This window comes from Astatotilapia calliptera, chromosome 20, assembly GCF_964374335.1.
Source record: "Astatotilapia calliptera chromosome 20, fAstCal68.1, whole genome shotgun sequence".
Taxonomy (NCBI): Eukaryota; Metazoa; Chordata; class Actinopteri; order Cichliformes; family Cichlidae; genus Astatotilapia; species Astatotilapia calliptera.
The window spans coordinates 18749906-18773211 of NC_137441.1; the positions used below are offsets into that span (position 1 = coordinate 18749906).

The 23306-nt window shown below is 43.2% G+C and overlaps 1 protein-coding gene across 8 annotated transcripts in view; it reads left to right on the forward strand.

Annotated features, from left to right (window-relative positions):
- LOC113013941 (myelin transcription factor 1-like) overlaps nt 1-23306 on the forward strand; it is a 68661-nt gene that overhangs the window by 14690 nt on the left and 30665 nt on the right. For all 8 annotated transcript variants that reach the window (XR_013904064.1, XM_026155188.2, XM_026155186.2 and 5 more), the window contains 4 exons: nt 574-776; nt 917-1132; nt 7701-7849; nt 17221-17283. Coding sequence is in view for 7 of the 8 variants with exons in the window: in XM_026155188.2 (XP_026010973.1) it covers nt 574-776; nt 917-1132; nt 7701-7849; nt 17221-17283 (631 nt within the window). In the remaining variant the exon portion in view is untranslated. The remainder of the gene's footprint in view (nt 1-573; nt 777-916; nt 1133-7700; nt 7850-17220; nt 17284-23306) is intronic.

A 23306-nucleotide genomic window follows, 5' to 3' on the forward strand; every position in this document is an offset into this window, starting at 1 on the left:
TGGTTCCTGGTTTAGACCAGGAGTCTTTTTGCTGCGAGGTGACAGTGCTAACCATTCTATGTGAAATGGTCTTATTCACATTTTTTATACCACCTTTCAAACATAGCTAGGTTCTGCAAAGGGCTTTTATAATGTTTTCCATTCACACTCACATGCTAAAGAGGCAGAGCTGCCATGCGTGACACCTGTATCAGAAGCAACTTAAGGCGCAGTCCTGAGATTATAGGGGCAGAGAACCACCTGAGTTATATCCAAATGGAATATGTCATTCTACAATTATTCTGATCAATAAATGACATTATACCAAAAAACAATTTTTGTCAGTAACGTCTATAAATTTGTATTAATAACTGTATGTTTTTGTATAAAATGTTTTACTTTTTTAAATAATTTATACATAAAAGTTTGTTTTTTTCACTTGCCAAGCTCTGTATAAAATTGTATGAGGTTCTGCTATAACTAAAAGCAAACCTGAACTAGTACATATGTTGCACTCATATAGTCGTAGAATATGCAGTAATCTCCTCCCAATTTCATTTCTCAAGGAAATCATTTTGTTCCACTTGTACGCAGCTAAATTATTCCCCAAGGCATCCTCCCCCAGTCACAGCATGTCAGGAAGCTTTTCTATGAGCACCTTGTCCTCCAGCGGTTATGACTATAGCCAAGATGCAGAGGCAGCCCACATGGCAGCAACAGCTATTCTCAACCTGTCCACCCGCTGCTGGGAGAGACCAGAGACACTCAGCACCAAGACCAGGGAGCCCTGCACCAAGGTGATGCACAGTGAATTTCATTTAGACGCAAGCTTCTTTTTTAAAACTACGGTTTAAAATAGCCTAACAATGAACAGTGTATGAAACTCGTGCTCTTTGAGTTTGCAGTCACTACATTTGCACACTGTGTCCTCACTTAGGAGGCGGATATTGAGGTGGATGAGAATGGCACCTTGGACCTTAGCATGAAGAAGACCAAGCGGGAGGGAGTACAGTCTCCAGAGCCTTCATCTTCTTTGTCTTCTTCCTCTCAACATGTGGGAGCCATTGCATCTCAGGGCCAAACTCAGCAAGAGTGGGAAGGCCCACTTGACTTCACCAAAATGGGTGGTGTCAAAGAAGAAGACCACGAAGAGGTAAGTAGAGATCTACTGTAAATGAGGACAGCTAGAGAAAATGAAAGCGAATCAGAGCTGATTTGTTGGGAACCTACAGTTCTTAATAAATGTATTAGAGCACCTGCAATAAAAACAAGAAAAACACAAATACTTTAGAAATCTGTCAAGATTGAAGTCGTAAATTATTATTAGTGTCATATTAAACCATTAAAAATTTAATTTGGAACGCCAGTAAATATTTTCAATTTGACATCTTAATCAAAAAACAATAATGTACTTTACTGCTTTTTCTCCTTTCTTGAAAAATAATACATTAGAAAGTTCATTGATAACAGAAATAATTATATTTTAGCTTTAAATTGTTGGTTTGATTAAAGTGATGCACATGGTGGATTAACCATTACAGAACCATAAAAAATGATTTAGGGAACAAGTAGTACTGTTCAATTACCCTTACATTGGGTGGTGGTCTAATAAGGTGGCATGGTTTGTGGCTCAGCTGCAGGGGAGCGGTGAAGCTGCCCCACATATCTGTTCTCCATCACCTGGTCATGGCTCCCTACTTCAGTAGGATCCCTGGACCTAAGGGGAGAGGATCACTGAGCTGCAGAGAGAGTGGGCTGTAGAAATTATGCAGCGGACTGTCTTATAAGCTGTTTGCACAAATTAAAAAAGACCTTCACACGCAGGAAGAACGTCCTGCCGGCCTGGGTCCTTGCTACAGTCACTTCTTTTCAGCCAGTGGAGGTGCTAACCCAGTTGCTGGCTGACCTGGTAGCTGTGCACCGGGAGCAGGCAGTGGTGCATCGCCATCTCCTAGATAAGCTGCGGGATCATTCCAAGCATGGGACAAGTGTAGTCGAATGTCTGGTTGCTTGGGCTGACTTTCACCTGAACATCACGAATAGGCCATAGTGCTGCTGCTCTCTTGCTCTTGACGAAGGCAGTCGCACTTTTTGTCACAGCTGCCGAGGCGAGCCGTGTGGAGTTAGAAGAAGGACCCAAGATGCAGGCAGTGGATAAGATGCCGGTGAGTTTATTTATACAGGGGTGAGAAGGCAAACAGGCAAGAGGGAAGACAAAACTAAAGACCTGAACTGGGAAAGCTAAATGACAAACCTGAGATGATACAAAAGGGGATGAGAGGCAGAGAGACGAGCTGGACACCGAATAACACAGACTGACACGGAGGAACACAGACGAACCGGCAACAGGCAGGAAAACACACAGGGCTTAAATACACACACCAGTAATCAGGGGGTGAGAGACAGGAGGGCAACACAGCTGGGAGGAATCTGGGCTGACGGGACAGGGGAAACGTAACCTGATCACACTCACATACGACACGGACCTTCACAATAAAACAGGAAACTCAGACACATGGAACCAGACAAGACATTGAACTAAACAGACAGATTCACAAACAGATGGGGTGACACCATAGACAGACAGATACAGACGCAGACTCAGAGGCAGACCGAATATAACACAGAACCTAAACAATCATCTAAAAAATGATAACAAACCAAAAGCGCTGGGTCACCGACCCAGGACCATGACAGTACCCCCCCCCCCCCCCCCCTCAAGGGCTGGCTCCAGACAGCCCAGCAGAAACACAAAAACCGACCAAAACAAAACAGAAAAGGACCCGACCAGGGCGGACGGAGGGGGCCCAGGACGGAGGGACAGAGTCCAAAAAGGCCCAGATGGTCAAGTTCAGGAGGCCGACCATGCGAATGGCAGCAGGGCAGGTCTGGATGCCGGCCACGCAGTAGGCAGTGGCGTGGAAACAGTCCTGGGGGCCGACCGTGCGGACGGCAACAGCGGCGTGGAAACAGTTCTGGGGGCCGACCGTGCGGACGGCAACAGCGGCGTGGAAACAGTTCTGGGGGCCGACCGTGCGGACGGCAACAGCGGCGTGGAAACAAGTCCGGAGGCCGGCCACGCGGAAGGCAGTGGCGGCGTTCAGGAGGGCGTCCACGGTGGCGGAGATGCCCAACAAGCGGCCTGGCAGATGACCGACGATGTGGAGGTGGTAGTAAGGGACCTGAAGGCTGCGTGGCCCCTGCAGCCCCAGGCGAAGCAGAGGCTGGACCAGCAGAGGCTGGACCAGACGAGGCGGAAGCAGAGGCTGGACCAGACGAGGCGGAAGCAGAGGCTGGACCCGGCGATGCTGATGAGGATGAAGACACGGAGGCTGGACCCGGCGATGCTGATGAGGATGAAGACACGGAGGCTGGACCTGGCGATGCTGATGAGGATGAAGACACGGAGGCTGGACCCGGCGATGCTGATGAGGATGAAGACACGGAGGCTGGACCCGGCGAGGCTGATGAGGATGAAGACACGGAGGCTGGACCAGGCGAGGCTGATGAGGATGAAGACACAGAGGCTGGACCAGGCGAAGCAGAAGCGGAGGCTGGACCGGGCGAAGCAGCTGATGAGGATGCTGAAGCTGGGCTAGGCGAAGCAGCTGATGAGGATGCTGAAGCTGAAGCTGAGACTGCAGCGGGCGAGGGTGATGAGACTGCAGCTGGTGATGAGACTGCAGCTGATGGCTGGACGGGGTCCTCGGGCCCCCCAGCTGACGAGGCCGGATGCTGGACGGGCTCCTCGGGCCCCCCAGCAAAAACAGTCTCAGAACCAGTGGGCACCGGAGCCCCTGGCACACACAGAACGGAACCAGCAGGTGCGGAGACCCCTGGCAGAGACGGAACAGAACCAGCAGGCACACGGGCCTCTGGCAGGAATGCAACAGAACCAGCAGGCACACGGGCCTCTGGCAGGGACGCAACAGAACCAGCAGGCACACGGGCCTCTGGCAAACATAAAACAGACTGCAGCTGCACTGAGCAGTGACTCAGCTCAGGCAGTGACAGTCCGGTACAGTCCTCAGCTGGCTTCTTAACCTCCAGGGGTCCAGAGTCAGCTGGGGGCTGAAACCCAGCCTCTCGGGAGGCCCTGGAGTGTGTCTCAGTCTCAGAACTGGCCAGCTCTTGAGGAATGTTTCCATTGTTATTGGGTTTGTCTCTCTGCTTAGAGTACGAAGTTGTTGAACTGTCCGTTATGGGTTGGACTGACATGGCTTGCTGTACAGGAGGAGTAGGTGAAGGTGATGGCTGAACAGGTGGTGGAGCAACTGACACAGGATGCAGGGCTGGTGGCTGCTGAACAGGAGGCTGAACTGAGGATAAAGCTAATGATTCTTCTGCCAACCGGGCTACTGACTGGGCCATGGATTGTAACAGGGTTTGTAATAAGTCTGGCTGTGGCTGTAATTGAGCTATGGATTGTGAGGCTGAATGTGGCGGAGGTGGCGACTGGGCTTCTGGCCGGGCGGCTAACTGAGCTTCTGGCCGGGCGGCTAACTGAGCTTCTGGCCGGGCGGCTAACTGAGCTTCTGGCCGGGCGGCTAACTGAGCTTCTGGCCGGGCGGCTAACTGAGCTTCTGGCCGGGCGGCTAACTGAGCTTCTGGCCGGGCGGCTAACTGAGCTTCAGGCCATAAACAGTTTTTGTCCTGTGCCGTACAGAACATCACCCCTGAGTAAACAGTTCAGACCAATAATACTGTCCTGTCCACTCACCACAGCTGCCCGCTCGGAAATCCCCAGGTCCGACTGTGGCGAGGAGCGTCGGCAGCGTGAGCGCCGTTTCCCCCTTGAAGGCTGGGTTGACGGGCCGGGCAGTGAAGCATGAGTTGCAGGGTGGGTGGTAACAGCCGGGGGGCGAAGACGGAGTCCATTCAGAATGAAATTCTGTGCGAGCGGGTGAAGTGAGCTGAGCAGCCAGGGGAGACCAGAAACCAAGCGCTGTAGCCGATTAGCCACGGCTTGGCGAAATTCTCTCCCCTCGTGCTCCAGCCACGCGTTAATTAATTTGTCCACGGAGTAAATAATGTCCTCCCGGAGCTCCTTGGGCGGGTTGAATGCTGCTGGGTCCATAGTGGCCGGTTCGTACTGTCACGGCTGCCGAGGCGAGCCGTGTGGAGTTAGAAGAAGGACCCAAGATGCAGGCAGTGGATAAGATGCCGGTGAGTTTATTTATACAGGGGTGAGAAGGCAAACAGGCAAGAGGGAAGACAAAACTAAAGACCTGAACTGGGAAAGCTAAATGACAAACCTGAGATGATACAAAAGGGGATGAGAGGCAGAGAGACGAGCTGGACACCGAATAACACAGACTGACACGGAGGAACACAGACGAACCGGCAACAGGCAGGAAAACACACAGGGCTTAAATACACACACCAGTAATCAGGGGGTGAGAGACAGGAGGGCAACACAGCTGGGAGGAATCTGGGCTGACGGGACAGGGGAAACGTAACCTGATCACACTCACATACGACACGGACCTTCACAATAAAACAGGAAACTCAGACACATGGAACCAGACAAGACATTGAACTAAACAGACAGATTCACAAACAGATGGGGTGACACCATAGACAGACAGATACAGACGCAGACTCAGAGGCAGACCGAATATAACACAGAACCTAAACAATCATCTAAAAAATGATAACAAACTAAAAGCGCTGGGTCACTGACCCAGGACCGTGACACTTTTCTCCTCTCCTCTCCTCCTCTCCCTTAGCTTCCCTGCTTGGCCTCTTGTGTCCTTGTCTAGTCTTGTGTTTTTTGTATTACTTTTCCCTGGAACAGTCTCTCACAGAGAGGAATTATGGATTTGATCAACTGGTCCCTGAATGCAATTGACACCCTTTTCTCAATGAGAAGTCTGGGCTCGGGTGAGCCTGAGTGTCCTGGAGGTACTTTCCCTGCTGGATACTTGATGGACGGGTGGCATTACTCGAGGGTTGTGTGCCTGGCGGGACTGTCGATCGAAGACGCTGAAGATATCTATCTATTCGGAACCATGATAACAGGGTTCTTGCTGATCGGAGCTGGCTTGGCCCTGGCTTATCGAAGAATTAAGAAAGCGAAACCGGCTGTTCAAACCCCCACAAGGCTGCCCGCTGGGATTGAAACGATGGGACGAGGCGTGAGTTCTCAAAATGGGCTCATTGAGTGCAGCACGGATAAGATCTTGGAGAAGCTTGCAGCTGCCGTGAACACTCAGAATAAGACCTCTGAGCGCAAATTGGATTACACCTTGGAGAAGCACTCAGAATAAGAGTTGTTCGCACTAAAGTAAAAGCCACCATCACTTCATGCGGCTACCACTTCAGCACCAGCTGTGATCTCAAGGCTGGAGCTGAACAAAAACACCCTGATAACAGACGGTGCTTAGACTGTTCCTCCCCTATGCAAGGCCACCTGGGTTGGCTGGAAGACTGTTTACTTAGCCTGGCAGGGCGAAGGACACTGTCTCAGCTGAACTCTGGACACACACACACATACACATACACTGATACACACTCATCCCCCCTCCCTTTCCAAACGCCTTCGATGCTTGTCCCCTCCCGGGGAAGATAGCGGTCGACTGGACCAACGCAGACATGCTGCAGGACCGGATGCGCTGTTTACACCGGCTCTCTATTACCCTTTACCCTCCCCTGTTGCTTGTCTCGTGTTTCTATAGTGTATTGATAGTCATGTGCTTTTTGTAGGCGCTGAGGTGTTGTTTTTTTTCTGTTCTCAAACTGATCTCCCTGTTGGAGCTCAGTCTGGGGGGAGTTCTTTTTTCTCCTCGTATTTCCTCATGTTGTGTATTTACCATTGTTATACCTCTCTGACCTGTCTTTCCCATATGATCTTTGTGTAATGTATGTATGGTCGGAAGGGTAAGATGGCGCTGGCATGGCTGGCTGCCTTAACCCAATTTCCCTCGTGATGAACAAAGTATGATCAATCAATCAATCAAATTAAATACAGGTGAAAAAATGCATGGAGTAAAGGCTGCAGTTAGCTCGCACCAGACACATCCCTTAATTCTGGGGACAGATTGGCCAGGGTTTATTAACCTTTTGGGGCAGTATGAGGGATGCATTCACGACCTTTAGCGGTGTGTAGTGTCTGTGCTCACTGGTGATGCGGGTCATCTGATGCTGACTCTGGGGAGGAGGAGATGGCAGGTACTTCACTTGAGGCCCCGCTGCCTCTAGTAATTCACTCCACACACGATTTCCTATTATAACAGTCTTGCGATGACATCCTATGCTCAGCCTTTGACCAAGTGATTAAAATTGATGGATTTATTAAGTGATTCATAACACTCGCACGAAAGAAGAAGCCGAGGAAAAAGATTTTCCAGGCGGATTATGTGCGCCGATGGCACATGTCCTGCCTGGAGTGTCCGGAGTTGGTTAACCAGCATCCCAAAAGAGATACTGACTGGCCAGGGGCCTCTGTTCATGTCTTGTACACTAAAAGAACTGCACGAAACATGAATTTTAAATTCTTCTTCAGCCACCCCACCAACCCCTCTGTTGTTTACAGTGCAGGAGGTGCCCCAGGCCTCAACGGGATTCCTCCCTTTCGGTTATTGTTTGGCAGGAAGCCGTGAGAGCATGGAGCAGACTGTCTCCTAAATTGTTTGCACAAATAAAAAAAATTCACATTTGGGAAAAACTGTCTGGCAGCCTGGGTCCTTGCTACAAGCACCTTATGTCTTACCTTGCTTTAGGTGGAGTACACAGCTCCCTCATATACCTCATCTGAAGGTGAGGAAGAGGACCAAGAGAACTTGGAGGACAGGAAATACCCCGGTGAGGTCACCACCACCAGCTTCAAGGTCAAGTTTCAGCCCAAAGACAGCAAAAAAGAGCTTCTTGTGTAAGTCTTTAATATTTTTTACAAACCTTGTGTGATGAAAACCAGCTGTACAATTAAGAGCTGTGGCAGAGAAACAAACCCAGTTGCAAAGATTTTTTTTAAATGAATGGCAGTTTGTAAATTGGTCTGTAATGATCTAAAGCAGTGGAATCTCAAGAGGGGTTTATAGGAAATTATAGCTAAATGTTTAATACATTTAAGAGGGATTATGTCAGTAGGGCAGGAAGACGTGTGCATGTGAGAAATTATATCAATGAAATATGTCATGCAAATTAGTGCTTGCAAAGAAATTTTGAAATTTGGGTTGTGGGGGTTCAATTGGGACAGATGGAAAACTTTGTGTATCCTCATATTAAATAAGAAGTGTAAAACTACTGACAAAGGATTATTCAAGGCCTCAGTTTCAAAGGGTTAATAAGCAACTGTAATATTTTTTTGGGTTCTGTTCTGAGTGGAACATCTTTTGTGGAAAAACAAACTTTCTGACCAGGTCAGTAGGCTGGTCAGAAACCTGGCGTCAGCAAGTCAGCAATGTGCGTATTTTGGTTCATTGTCCTGCGGAGAGCAGCCTAAGTGGCCTTCCAGGTGCCAACAGCTAACCAGATGCTGCTGCACAGAAGAGACAGAACTCTCAGCTTCAGTTGGTGGAAACAGAGGAGGTTGATAGATGTTAAATGTAGAGACACCATAGCCAAAGACGTCACGGTACTGTGTTGTTGATCCAGGATAGCTGCTTGCTCCAGGTGGACAGTGCTTCTAACTCCTGGTTGGCTCGTTTGGTTTTCCTGTTAATGTGCAGATAGACGCCAGAGGAAAGACTAACCTTGGCACCGACAATGGCATAGAACTCTCTCCAAATGCAGGATGTAAACTGGGGTCCCCGATCGAATGTGATGTGTTGAAAGAACCCACAAACTTTTCTCAGTGAGTTGCTAATAATAGACAGCAATGAAGTGATTGTGAAAGTTCCAAACAGGACAGAAGGAGGCAAGATCTCTAACGAGGATGATGAGGGTTTCATCTTTCCCATTACTGTAACTAAGTCATTCACTTTTATTGGAGAGAAGGAGATACATGACTCAGGACACTGGTGATCATCTTCATAATGGGAGGAACATAAAGATAATTTCATCTTATCTACAAAGTCACTGATAAATATATAACGCTCTGTTAAAATAGCCTCTTTCACTGTCTCATTGTTTGATAAACAAACAAACCCGTGGTCTTTCATAGCTGCTCTGCTTTTCAACAGGCATGCTGAAGACCACAAGTTCTATTATTTAGCCAGGGTGAGCAAGAAACAAGCGACAGAAGGTTTCTGTCTCTTGTTTGTCACTTTCTGTCACCTTATGGAGCAGGTCATCTACCAAGCAGAATATGGGTGGGTCAGTATCCTCAAGTACTGAACTCAAGTTCCTCCCAATGCTCCTGACTCACAACTGGAGGGTGTGTGTGAATGTTAGAGCGGGCACCAAGGTTTGAACATGTGTGTGGCTGGGTGAATGAAGCTTGTAGTAAAAAGCACAAAAGAGTACTCAGAGTAGACAAGTGTTAGGGGGGAATTCAAGATGGCGCCGTAGAGTAGACATTGTGGCTGAGTGAGCTCCAGTGGTATTTGTTAATATTTATCTCATATCTTTATATTTGAACGGCGTCAAGTACAGAATTTCCAAAGGGGAGTGTTTTGACATGAACCTGAACAGTTACTTCCTAAAAATCTCGGACAGAAGTACAAAAAAATCATTGAGGAAAACTCCCAGTTATGCTGAAAACAAAGAGGAGCTAGGCACCATACCGGAGATACTGAGCATGTCTGCTAGTCCCGGCTCTATGGAACCAAGTATTGTTCACGCTTTGGATAGAATAACTGATAATCTTACTAAAGTAATTGACTCCAAGATTTCTACTGTTCTCGAAGCTATTAAAAAACAGACCTCACAGCTGCAGGCGATCGCCACCAGAATGAATGAGGCGGAGAAATGGATTGCTAATGTGGAGGACACGGCGACATTATCAGAGGCTAAGCTGGCACAACTCGAGAAACAAATACATGAGATGCTAGAACATAAAGATGAACTTGACAACCGAGGTCGCAGGTGCAACGTACGTATAGTCGGCTTACCTGAAGGCACGGAGGGCCCAGATCCAGTTAAGTTCCTTGAAAAGTGGATCCCGGAGTACCTCCAGATGGACACAAAGGCAGGGAGGCTGAAACTTGACCGAGCACACCGATCCTCAGCACCGAAGCCTGGCGTTGATCAACATCCCAGGCCACTTATAATGAAGTTTCACAACTATGCAGATAAACAACGTGTGATGGAGGCGGCTCGTCGGCTCGGACCCCACCGATCTAACAAGGACAGCCCCACATGTAAGGAATCTAGGATTTCCTTCTTTAATGATTAGCTGAGGTCGTTCGAAGACGGAAACCTTTCGATGATGTAAAGGTGCGGCTGAGGAAGATGAATGTGGACTATGCATTACTATACCCAGCTACCTTGAGAGTAATGGTGAACGGGACTCAGAGGAGATTTAACACCCCGAAGGAGGCCGTTTCGCTGCTTCATTCACTTGAACAGAGGCAGGAAGACACTACTCGTCAGTAACTTGTCTATCAGTAGGTGACTTAAATAATATGGCAAGTAATCAGCTGCATTTGTGTACATGGAATGTAAGAGTGGTCCATAATCGTATTAAAAGGAGAAAAATACTCACCTTTCTGAAAAAAGAACACATTGATATTGTACTTTTGCAAGAAACACATTTATATGATGTAGAACACCTTAAATTACCGCAAGGTGGAATTGGACAGGTATTTTTCTCGTCATTTACCTCAAGAAGTAGAGGGGTGCAATCCTTGTGAGGAAAAGCCCCCTTTTTTCAAATACAGAGTGTGTCAAGGACAGGCATGGAAGGTATGTTATAGTCAAGGGAATATTATTGGGTATGGTTGTTTCTATATTGAATGTTTACTACCATCCTGCTCATTCGTCTGATTTTATGACCACAGTATTTACAGACTTCGCTGAGATTAACTCTGACATTTCTATAGTGTGGGGAGATTTCAATTGTATACTGAATCCTGTTATTGACAGGCTCCCCCACAAGCCTTTGCCTCTCTCACCACAAGCTAAGGCACTTAATTCTATCTGTGAAGATTTGAGATTTGTAGATGTATGGAGAATAAAACTAGGATTGATTTTTTTTTTTTTTTTTACCAGGGCTATTGTTGCACTTAGTCTTATCGTGTGAAATTAGTAGTATTCTAATCTCAGGCCATGCCAATGTAATGCTGGATCTCTCTCTCAAAGATATGGTAAACAGAGGAAAATACTGGAGGTTAAATACAACTATTCTAAAGGACCATACATTTATATCTTACTTCAACACTGAGTTTAGATATTTTTTGTACATCAACCGGCAGTCAACAAATGACTCTGCCCTACTGTGGGAAACTATTAAATTATACCAATAAGCGGCAGCAGAAATTGAGGAAGCAGAATCAGTTAATGACAGAATTTAAAACAAAAGAAAGTACTTATGCTGATTCCCCAACTCCTGCCTTACTGCAAGAGATATCTGCTGTCAGATCAACTTTAGATAGCCTTTTTACACAAGATTAAGAACTTAACCTTAAGTTTACTACAGGGAGTGCAGAATTATTAGGCAAGTTGTATTTTTGAGGAATAATTTTATTATTGAACAACAACCATGTTCTCAATGAACCCAAAAAACTCATTAATTTCAAAGCTGAATGTTTTTGGAAGTAGTTTTTAGTTTGTTTTTAGTTTTAGCTATTTTAGGGGGATATCTGTGTGTGCAGGTGACTATTACTGTGCATAATTATTAGGCAACTTAACAAAAAACAAATATATACCCATTTCAATTATTTATTTTTACCAGTGACACCAATATAACATCTCCACATTCACAAATATACATTTCTGACATTCAAAAACAAAAGAAAAACAAATCAGCGACCAATATAGCTACCTTTCTTTGCAAGGACACTCAAAAGCCTGCCATCCATGGATTCTGTCAGTGTTTTGATCTGTTCACCATCAACATTGCGTGCAGCAGCAACCACAGCCTCCCAGACACTGTTCAGAGAGGTGTACTGTTTTCCCTCCTTGTAAATCTCACGTTTGATGATGGACCACAGGTTCTCAATGGGGTTCAGATCAGGTGAACAAGGTGGCCATGTCATTAGTTTTTCTTCTTTTATACCCTTTCTTGCCAGCCACGCTGTGGAGTACTTGGATGCGTGTGATGGACCATTGTCCTGCATGAAAATCACGTTTTTCTTGAAGGATGCAGACTTCTTCCTGTACCACTGCTTGAAGAAGGTGTCTTCCAGAAACTGGCAGTAGGACTGGGAGTTGAGCTTGACTCCATCCTCAACCCGAAAAGGCCCCACAAGCTCATCTTTGATGAAACCAGCCCAAACCAGTACTCCACCTCCACCTTGCTGGCGTCTGAGTCGGACTGGAGCTCTCTGCCCTTTACCAATCCAGCCACAGGCCCATCCATCTGGCCCATCAAGACTCACTCTCATTTCATCAGTCCATAAAACCTTAGAAAAACCAGTCTTGAGATATTTCTTGGCCCAGTCTTGACGTTTCAGCTTGCGTATCTTGTTCAGTGGTGGTCGTCTTTCAGCCTTTCTTACCTTGGCCATGTCTCTGAGTATTGCACACCTTGTGCTCTTGGGCACTCCAGTGATGTTGCAGCTCTGAAATATGGCCAAACTGGTGGCAAGTGGCATCTTGGCAGCTGCACGCTTGACTTTTCTCAGTTCATGGGCAGTTATTTTGCACCTTGGTTTTTCCACACGCTTCTTGCGACCCTGTTGACTATTTTGAATGAAACGCTTGATTGTTCGATGATCACGCTTCAGAAGCTTTGCAATTTTGAGACTGCTGCATCCCTCTGCAAGATATCTCACTATTTTTGACTTTTCTGAGCCTGTCAAGTCCTTCTTTTGACCCATTTTGCCAAAGGAAAGGACGTTGCCTAATAATTAAGCACACCTGATATAGGGTGTTGATGTCATTAGACCACACCCCTTCTCATTACAGAGATGCACATCACCTAATATGCTTAATTGGTAGTAGGCTTTCAAGCCTATACAGCTTGGAGTAAGACAACATGCATGAAGAGGATGATGTGGACAAAATACTCATTTGCCTAATAATTCTGCACTCCCTGTAGACAAAGATTTTATGAACATGGAAACAAACCCGGAAAATACTTGGCATATCTTACCAAGAAAAGATCCGAAACACAAGTTATTACAGTTATTTGTGATGCTCAGAATGAGCGTGTATATGATAGTAAAACCATAAATAACATCTTCAAAGAATTTTATTGTAGACTATATACATCTGAACAACCAGTTGACGCACTGGAATTAATGGAGGATTTCTTCTCCAGGCTCAATCTGCCTACCATAGCAACAAAACAACAGACCACCTTCAATGCTCCCATTTCTAGAGGGGAAGTACCGGTACTAAACGCTATAAAAACTTTAAAGAACGGAAAAGCCCCAGGACCTGATGGTTTTAGTAGAGAATTTTATAAAGAATTCAGTGAGCTGTTAATAGACCCATTACTTAATATGTTTAGATATTCGTTCTTGCGTAATAGATTACCTCAGACTGTAAGGGAACCTAATATCTCTCTTATTTTGAAGAAGGGGAAGTGTGCAGAGTCTTGTTCCTCTTATAGACCGATAGCTCTTCTAAATGTGGACCAGAAGATACTTTCTAAAATATTAGCTACTCGACTCGAAACTCTCCTGCCTCTAATTATTAAAGAAGAGCAAACAGGCTTTATAAAAGGCCGTAATTCCCGTAACAATGTCAGGCCCCTTCTCAGTCTGATTCAGGCTGCTCAGCAAAGGAACATGGGCGGTTTGGTGCTTTCTCTGGATGCAAGACATCAGTACCGGCTTTACTTAACATTATTATCTTGGGGGTAACTGTGACCGAGGACCTGTCCTGGGGCAACCATATCACCTCAGTTGCATGGAAAGCCCAACAGCGCCTCTACTACCTGAGGAGACTGCGGAGCGCACACATTCCCAGATCTCTGATCTTGAACTTCTACAACTGTGCCATCAGCAGCGTTCTGACGTATGGATTTCTAGTGTGGTTCCCCAGCTGCACCAAGGCCGATCAGCAAGCACTCCAGCGGGTGGTGAAAGAAGCTGGCAGAATTATTGGAATAAGTCTGCCAGAGATTAGTAATATCTTCCCCACTCGCTGTCTGAGACGGGTGCACAGTATTCTGCGGGACCAACATCACCCTGCGCGCCACCTTTTCCATCTGCTGCCCTCAGGGAGAAGGTACAGGTCTATACAGGCCAGAACATCCAGACTGGCCAACAGCCTGTATCCACAGGCTGTGAGGCTCCTGAACTCTCTGCCCCCCTCTCACGGACAATAACCATATCCAACTTCTTAATAGCACTGAACTTACTTGTCAGGTTCTCATGTTTACTTGTCATGTTCTCATGTTGTTGCTAAGGATTGTCTTATTGCACTGGAGTCACACTGGGTTAAATATTTACACTTGGGTTTTAAGGGGTATTTATTATTTTCTTCATTATTTTATTTACGGGTTGTACGGAAGCCCCAAATGCAATTTCATTGTTCTCTGACAATGACAATAAATAAATAAATAAATAAATAAATATTGATACATTTAGTCAGTTTTCTGGTTATAAAGTAAATTTGACTAAGTCGGAGGCTATGCCAACTGGGAGCCTTAATTCAGTGCCAACTGGACTGTTTTCTTTCCTCTTCATGAGGTCCCCCACAGATTTTGTATACTATTTATAACTCCAAAATTTAAACAAATGTATAAAGCAAATTTTGCCCCTCTGTTCAAGAAGGTAAAGCAGGATTTGGAGAGATGGAATTCCCTACCTGTTTCCTGGCTAGAACGTATACCAATGGTTAAGATGAATATTTTGCCTCAACTGTTATATCCTGTTCAAATTATTCCAGTTATAATTTCAAATAGGGTGATGAAGGATCTGAATAGCTGGCTAAGCTCTTTTATATGGAGCAAACGCAGACCAAAACTTAAGATGGCCACACTACAGCTCCCAGGTTCAGTAGGGGGTTTAGATTTACCAAATATTAGAACTGGGGTGGGCAATTCCAGGCCCCGAGGGCCGGTGTCCTGCAGGTTTTAGATCTCACCTTGGGTCAACACACCTGAATCACATGATTAGTTCGTTACCAGGCCTCTGGAGAACTTCAGGACATGTTGAGGAGCTAATTTAGCCATTGAAATCAGCTGTGTTGGTTCAAGGACACATCTAAAACCTGCAGGGACACCGGCCCTCGAGGCCTGGAGTTGCCCACCCCTGTATTAGTACATATCAATTGAGTACTCACATGTGCTATATTCATGACTGGGTCACAAATAATTCACACTCTATCTGGTTGGGGATTGAAACCTCTCTTTCAAAGTATCCATTAAGGGACTAACTGTCCCTTAATAACTGTTCTTTAAGAACTTTAAAGATATTAGATCGGGCTGTGATAATCCAATCACACTTAATACACTTAAGGCCTGACGGTCAGTATGTCGAATTGAGGGAAGGTTGAAGTTAACATCTATGTTCACCCCTATTGTGAATAATCTTCACTTTCAACCGGGGATGTTTGATATAGGTTTTAAGGAATGGAAGAACAAAGGAGTTCACAGACTGAGGGACTTATTCTCCAACAATGTGGTTATGCCATTTGACCAAATGGTTGAGAAATATTCTCTCCCCAAACATGACTTTTTCCATTATTTACAGATAAGGCATTATATCTTGCACAGTACTAACTTCAGTGAGAGTCATGAAGTCTCTCATGTTAAGAAATTATTATTTTTAACAGATAAAGAGGTACCTGTGAAGATATTTTCTACGGCTTTATATTCTGTACCTTCAGTGATGTCACAGAGGCTTAAAGGCACACGGGAAAAGGAGTTAGGTATAATAATTGATAATGAATAGTGGAAACATGTCTGGAGTTATGCCAAATCAATCTCAGTTTGTAATCGTACCAAAGCAATACAGTTAAAAATCATACACAGAATGCATATATCCATATTTCGCAGACATAATAATAATGGATACTTTATTGATCCCCATGGGGAAATTACTTGTTTTTCTCTGCATTTGACCCATTCACTCAGTGAAGCAGTGGGCAGCCCACTAAGCAGGCGCCCGGGGAGCAGTGTGTAGGGACGGTACCTTGCTCAGGGGTACCTCAGGGTAGCCGTTAAGTGGATTCGAACCGCCGACCTTCCGATCATGGGGCGACCACTTTACCTACTGAGCTATCCCTGCCCCTAAACATCAATATAATCCTACCCTTTCACCCATGTGCATCAAATGCAAGACAGAAATTGGTACCCTAACTCACAGCTTCTGTTCATGTTTGAAATTGCAAGAATATTGGTCTAATGTGTTATCTGAAATGGAGAAGATTTTGGGTTGTAAATTGGAGATGGACCCTTTGTCTCTCATACTGAGTCTCCCCAGCCGGCGGTTAATATCCAAGAATAATAGGAGGTTGTATTGTATTCTCACCTATGCGGTGAGGAATATACTACTCCAATGGATTAATGAAAAAGCACCAACTATTAAAGGTTGGAAAAGAGTAGTGTTGGATCTAGTGCCATTGGAATATCTTACATGTGTACTGCACTCAAAAACAGACCAATTCTTCAAGGTGTAGGAACCATACTTGAATTATGTGGAACCTGATGTCTCTAGTATTATGTTACAAGGATTCTCTTGAGTGTTCAAACTGCAATGTACTACTGGGACCACAGGTATTGTACTGTATTATTTTTAGATGGATCTGAGCTGGTGTTTTGTTTTGTGTTTAGTTCTCAGTCTGTTTGTTTGTTTTTGTTTTTGCTTTGTTTTGGGGGTTGTTATTGCTTTGTGGGGTGTTTTTGGGGGGGGGGGGGGTTGCTTGGGGGGGGGGGGGTTTATGGCTCTGAACTGTACACATTATTATGTTATGTAATTATGTACTATTTGTGAAAATGGAAAAAAAAACCAAAAAAAAAAAAAAATTATATATATATATATATGTATATATATATATATATATATATATATATATATATAAAGAAAAGTGTTATAGTTAAGTACCAGTCGATTTTTGTTGCTTGCTTTATTGCATATGTAATTATGAGTTTCTCTTTTAGAAAGGGAGAGTATTTAAATGAAATGAAATGAAAACATGGGAGCAAAAGACAATGCAAGACACAGGATATGTGCACAAGAAAGCTTTTGTTTTCTGAAAAGTCTGTAGAAGCACTACACTGATCTGTGAATGTGTTCTTGACCCTAGGTGTCCTACTCCAGGCTGTGATGGCAGTGGACACATTACTGGCAATTACGCATCACATCGGAGGTAAGACCTCAAATCTAGCTTAGAAGTAATGTCCAGTGTTTGCTTCTGCTGTTTTCAAAGTGTGATTATAGCAAAAAAAAAAACTTTCATTTTGGCCTGTAAAAAAAAGAAAGAAAAATCTCATTAGCCTGTCTTTACTAAGTCTGTCAGACAGCAGTCAGAACACTGTTCACCATTACTGACACACAGTTTGGTCAAGTTACTTGAAAATAGTAATTAGTTACTAATTACTTCTCCATGAAAGTAATCCCATTACTTTACTGATTACTTATTTTCAACAGTAATTATATACTTTATTATTTTATTACTTAGTTTAAAAACATGATACACAATCTGAATAGGTAATAAAGCAATAGACCTTTCAGCCCATTTTTCTGCATAATCCATCATATAAAATTGAATCAAATGGAAAAGCCTCTTTTTAAAAATTGTTTTATTAGTTTTTATCTTTTAACTTTATGCACATTGCATCGAGCAAACATTTTATTATATGTAACTGTCTTTGACTTGAAGAAAATTGTTTAACAGTTAAACCTGTTTTCTGCATATTCAGCATATAAAATAAAATAATGTGTGTACACTCACTCTTTCAAATAGATCCAAGTAATGCACAGCAAAAGAAAAAACTCAAATCAAAGATTCAGCAGCACTAAGTCATGCCACTCTTAAATCTACTTTCACCTGTTTAGCAGGAGTGGGACTGGTGGAGGTTTGCCACCGCAGTGGTCATGTCAGTGGAGGGATTTGGGGGTTTCTCTGTGAATTTCACATTCCCGTGGCAGCGTGCTCAGTGCTTGCTCAGATTTGAAGTTTAATTTTACCCTTTTTACGGAATCAAACTCAAAGTAATGTGAGTACTTCCAAGCTTTAAAAGCTGCATGGTCGTACTCTCTCCCGTCCTCCATATTATCCATTGTTGATCTACACACGTCTGTTGCTGCCACGGACATCACACGCTCGTTGTCATGAGACACTCTTACAAACAAAATCACGGTTTAGTAATGCAGTAACACAGCGTGCTTATGGGAAAGTAACAGTAATCTAATTTGCAATAGTAATCCCTTACTTTACGCGTTACTTGAAAAAAGTAATCGGATTACACGTTACTGCCCATCTCTGCTGACACATTACTTTTATGGCATCCAGTCCTGTGACTTTCCTAGTGTGTGTCTATAGCTGTGTTCACTGCAGGAAAAGCAAAGCATTCAAACTTCTCACACATTATTACCAAAATACTGTATTTACTTATACTGCCCTCTACATCCAATACCTGGCTGAAGTCAGCAGACAGACCAAACTCTTCCTCTCCTCAGAATAAGCACAATGACAGAAGGGTTCAGGTTGCCTCTCTATACTTAGACCAGGTGAACTTGGGCAAAACTGAGGAAATATCCACCTGCTGGTTTCTTGTGTGGGCATGTTCTTCCTATTGGCCAGATCTATAAATATCAGCATGAATTGCTGTCTGTATTGCCGTGAGAGCCTTGGAATAAAGTCATGACAAGGGTGTACCCTGCCTTCTCATCCTATGACAGCTGGAAAAGATTCTAGCCTAGACATTCTCATGTCTTAAAAATGAATAATCACAAGACACATAGAAAATACTCGCTCGTTTTTTTCTTTACTAAACTCTGTGCCAATTTTTTTTATTCTTCATTGACAGAAGCAAAACTCAGATTTTAGATTACATACCAACAGTGCTTTAAAAGACAATTTCAAGCTGAAGAAGGTGCATCAATCATGAAGAACATTGTTTGCTTTCCCTCAACAGCAACACTCTTACTGTGGACTTACTGATGACATTATTGAACAGCAACAAATTTGCAAACATGCATATCCCAAATCATGCAAGAAGGTGGAATCAAAGAAGTAAACTTTGTCTAAGTAACAAATGAACATGTTCATCTAGGATACAATGAAGTGGTAACAGTGAGTCAGCTCTGAACAGACTTCAGTTAGTCCAGAACAAGGCGGCCAGATTAGTGTTAAAGTGTTCATACTATACAAATATCGATAAAATGCATGATAAACTTTCTTGGCTTTCTGTACAAGCTGAATTATACGATGGCTTACTTGTATTTTTTTTTTTAAAAAAAGCAATACTGTTAAACACACCATATTTTTTTTCTGCTCAGTTGCAATATCCAGATGAAATACATAATCATAGTACACGATTTTCAACAAACTGCAATTTAGTAACTCCTCGAGTTAAACGCAACTTTTTGAAAACCTCTGTTATATTTAGAGCATCTTTTCAGTGGAATAAGTTGCCTTATGCACTTAGAGAATTGGCTTCTATTCATAATTTTAAAAATCACTTATAAGCCTATTTAGGCAGCTTTTAATTCATTGTAAATACTGTAAGAGGGCAATGTCATTTGTAATGGAAATTTGTGTATTTTATTTCAGTGTCATTGATATTTATATGCTTATATTTTCTTAATTGTAAACATTTACTGTGGATATAAGAGCCAAATTATGCAGATATTTGGTATCCACTTTATTGTGTAATATTTTATTTGATTGTATTTGATGGTTTTGGCCCCAGGAAGATTAGCAACCACTGTTGTGGAAGCTAATGGGTTTCCTTATAAACAAACAGAAGAGGTTTCCCATAGTTATATAACAAGTTTTAAGTTAAAATACATTTCAGTCATTGGGAGAATAGTGTGCAAGGCCATCTCATTCCCACGGCTGACATATAGCTTTGGTCCCTCTTTCCTGGTGACTCGCACATTCCATACCAATCTGTCTTTATTGGAGGATACAGTAAGTGATAACGACTACAGGCCAGCTGGTTCTTTTTCATCAATACTTGACAAGCATCACATTTCTTTGTTTAAGGTTGGCTGCTCCGATGTCCACTTCTGTGAGGTTGTAGTGGGAACAGATAATGTTTCTGCCACTTGTCCTAGAATGCGTTAGACCAGTTTTGAACCCTGTGTCACTGATGTTTGGATAATATGGACCTACTTTTTGAGTAAGCAGTGAAGGTGTAAGAATGAAATGATTTGAAACATACCTGGACATTGTACAGCATCTGTGGCACATCCAACATGTGGCCAGTCCACATGAGATCAAATAGTTTGTCATATTCCAGCCACCACACAATACAACTTTATTGTTATTTTGAAGGAGACTGTTTGTTTTTCCTGTACAAGCGAATGCAGCTTCACTTTAAATGCGTTGGAACAGAGTTTTATGAAAGAAGCTGGCCTTCAAAGTTATCAGCTCACATTAAATAAAACATTTATGAAGAATGTAAACATGAGCTTCTTAGTACTTATTTACTGACGTCAGGTAAAGCCATCTGCTTAGTTTATGGAGAGCAGATAGCTGTGTTTAAGGATTCCAGTTTGAATGAACATTATGAAGTTAAACACACAAAAAAGTACAACAATTGGTCTCATGCAGAGTGGGAACAGACATTTGAATCTTTGCTAGACCTTTTCTCCTTGTCTCTGGACTAAAGCTGCAATGTCTATGACATAGGCCCGATATTCCATCTTTGTACACTGAAACAATTAAAGAGTGAAAGTGACCACAAATATAGTGATTTTTTTTTTATAGAAGTGACTGCCTGCTTAGATAGGCCTGGCCTGAAATGGAACAAACCGGCAGGTTTTATGATTGGCTGTCCAAACCAGAACTGAAATTGGTGTTTTTGCATTGTGCTATATACCAGGAGGTGTCACAGTATGCGGCAGCACACTGTATGAATTTGCAAAGAGGACCCAAAATGCAGACAAAGAATGTGAAAGAAAACTTGAATATTAACAAAAAGCGAGATGTTTAATGAGGCTGTTAAAGGGTATAAACAAAGGGCAAGGCAAACTGAAGCAAAACTAACATTAACCTAAACTGGGTGAACAAAACAAACAACATTAAAAACCTGGACATGAAACTTAGAAACATGGTGTGGAGAACATGACGTGAACAACAGACAACCTGAGAGAAATACACATACTAAATACACACAAGGGTGATTAGTGGAAGTGGAAACACATGGGGAAACAGCTGACACTAATTGAGACAAAGGAAGCAAAGCGGACCACACTGACATAGGACCGAGACTATCAAAATAAAACAGGAAACAAAGTGGAAAGCAGACATGACAATACAACTTCACAACATGGACAAGAAGACAAGAAACATGACAGACTAACACAGAAGACCTAAGTGAAACATAAATAAACTAAAGGCAACCAAAAGATAATCCAATTACTCAACATAATAAAGGAATAACTTAAGAACTCACAACGTAAACTGAAAACGCTGGGTCAGAGACCCAGGATCGTGACAGGAGGTGTTATTGTAAGTCAGTGCTAGTTTTGTGAAAAGGAAGGCAAGGACATCCTTGAGCTCTCAGGTGCAGAAGGGAAGGCGGACCTTGCTGTTGATGTGAGTGTCCTTCTTATTTCCACCTCAAACACTGAACCTGACTTTAATGCACTTATTCAAACCTAAAACATAATGAGTGAGATTTCTCTCACTGAACAAGAAAAAAAAAAAAAAAGAACTGAGAAACTGCTGATAAAATAATTACTTCAAACAAAATAGAAATAGCATTTTGTGTGAGGGATTTAAAATTTTGGTAAAACAATTATTTTGCTATTCATTGTGGGTGTTTTGATTAAATAGTGATAAAATGTTGGCATTTTCACTATACCTATTTCCAAAAGTGGCTTTGTTCTGCATATCACAGTGAGTTTAACAGTCTTATTGTCTGTGGAAATAAGCTATTGTAAATTCTGGGTGGTGCTGATTTTTTTAATGATGGGGGTATGAGGTGTGTCTCCCAGTGCAGAGGGCATACATCTTACTGTGTCCTTGAAAATGGTCTCCAGAAAGGCATTAACATCCATCCTTACCATCCATCCTCAGTTCAAAAGTCGCAGAGCCTTGCTGTCAGTTAACCAGTCAACATACCAACGAGCTGACAAGGTGCACCACTGTGGTGCAGCTTGAACAAGATAGGACAGATTTATTTGCTGAAAGGGGAAATAACACAAAACTATACTGGTACATCTATAAACTAACACATAGAGACTCACACAGCCAGGAATGAGAGAGATCACCACGCTGGACAGAAGAAAACAAAAGGCTTAAATATACAGGGAATTACGAGGGAACAGGAAACTCGTGGGGAACACAGCTGGGGCAAATTACACACAATGAGATGGAGCATGTACAGTTAAACATTACACATGAGACAAGGTAGCTTCAAAGTAAGAGAGGCAAGCAAAACATGGTGTAGGAGACTACCAAAGTAAAACAGGAAATAATGGGAACACACTCAGAGAGGTGCAGACAGACAAACAGAGACATGACTAGGGAAACATGGATAATATGACAGGCAAGGGGGAGCAGAATGAAACATGAGTGAAGCAAGACACAAAGACTCACAACATAGATAAACACAGACACACAGAGGGCAAAGACACAAGGGGGAATCTAATAATCAAAAGGCTAAACAGAATAACCTAGGTACTGTAGAATAAATCCTTAGAATAACAAAGTGGACTTAAATATAAATTAGAATCCAAAATAATATCAAAACGCAAGAAAACTCAAAATGCTGGGCCAAAAAACCCAGGATCATGACAATAAGTCCAAAATCCAATTTGAGAGTAAGGTGTTCAATCCAGTCAGAGAGAGAGCTGTGGGATGATTGCACTAAAAACTAAAGAGAAAATGATAAGCAGAATCCTGGCTTAACTCATCTTTTTCTCCAAGTGCCATAAGATAGTGTGTAGGGCAAATGTATCACATATTATACAACATGCTCTAATCACTTCATCCAAAACAGTCCTGAAGTAATGCCATTGCACCCTGTAGGTGGTAGATAGAAAGCACTTGCATAGAAAAAAGTGCTTGTGTATGGGTGACTGAGGCAGGTTGTGTAAAGCACTTTGAGTGCTCAGATAAAGAAGAAAAGTGCTAAATAATGACCTGTCTATTCAACCTCTGACCAGACTCTGATCTGCTTTTATACAATTTTATGAGAGAAAGTGCGAGAAAGA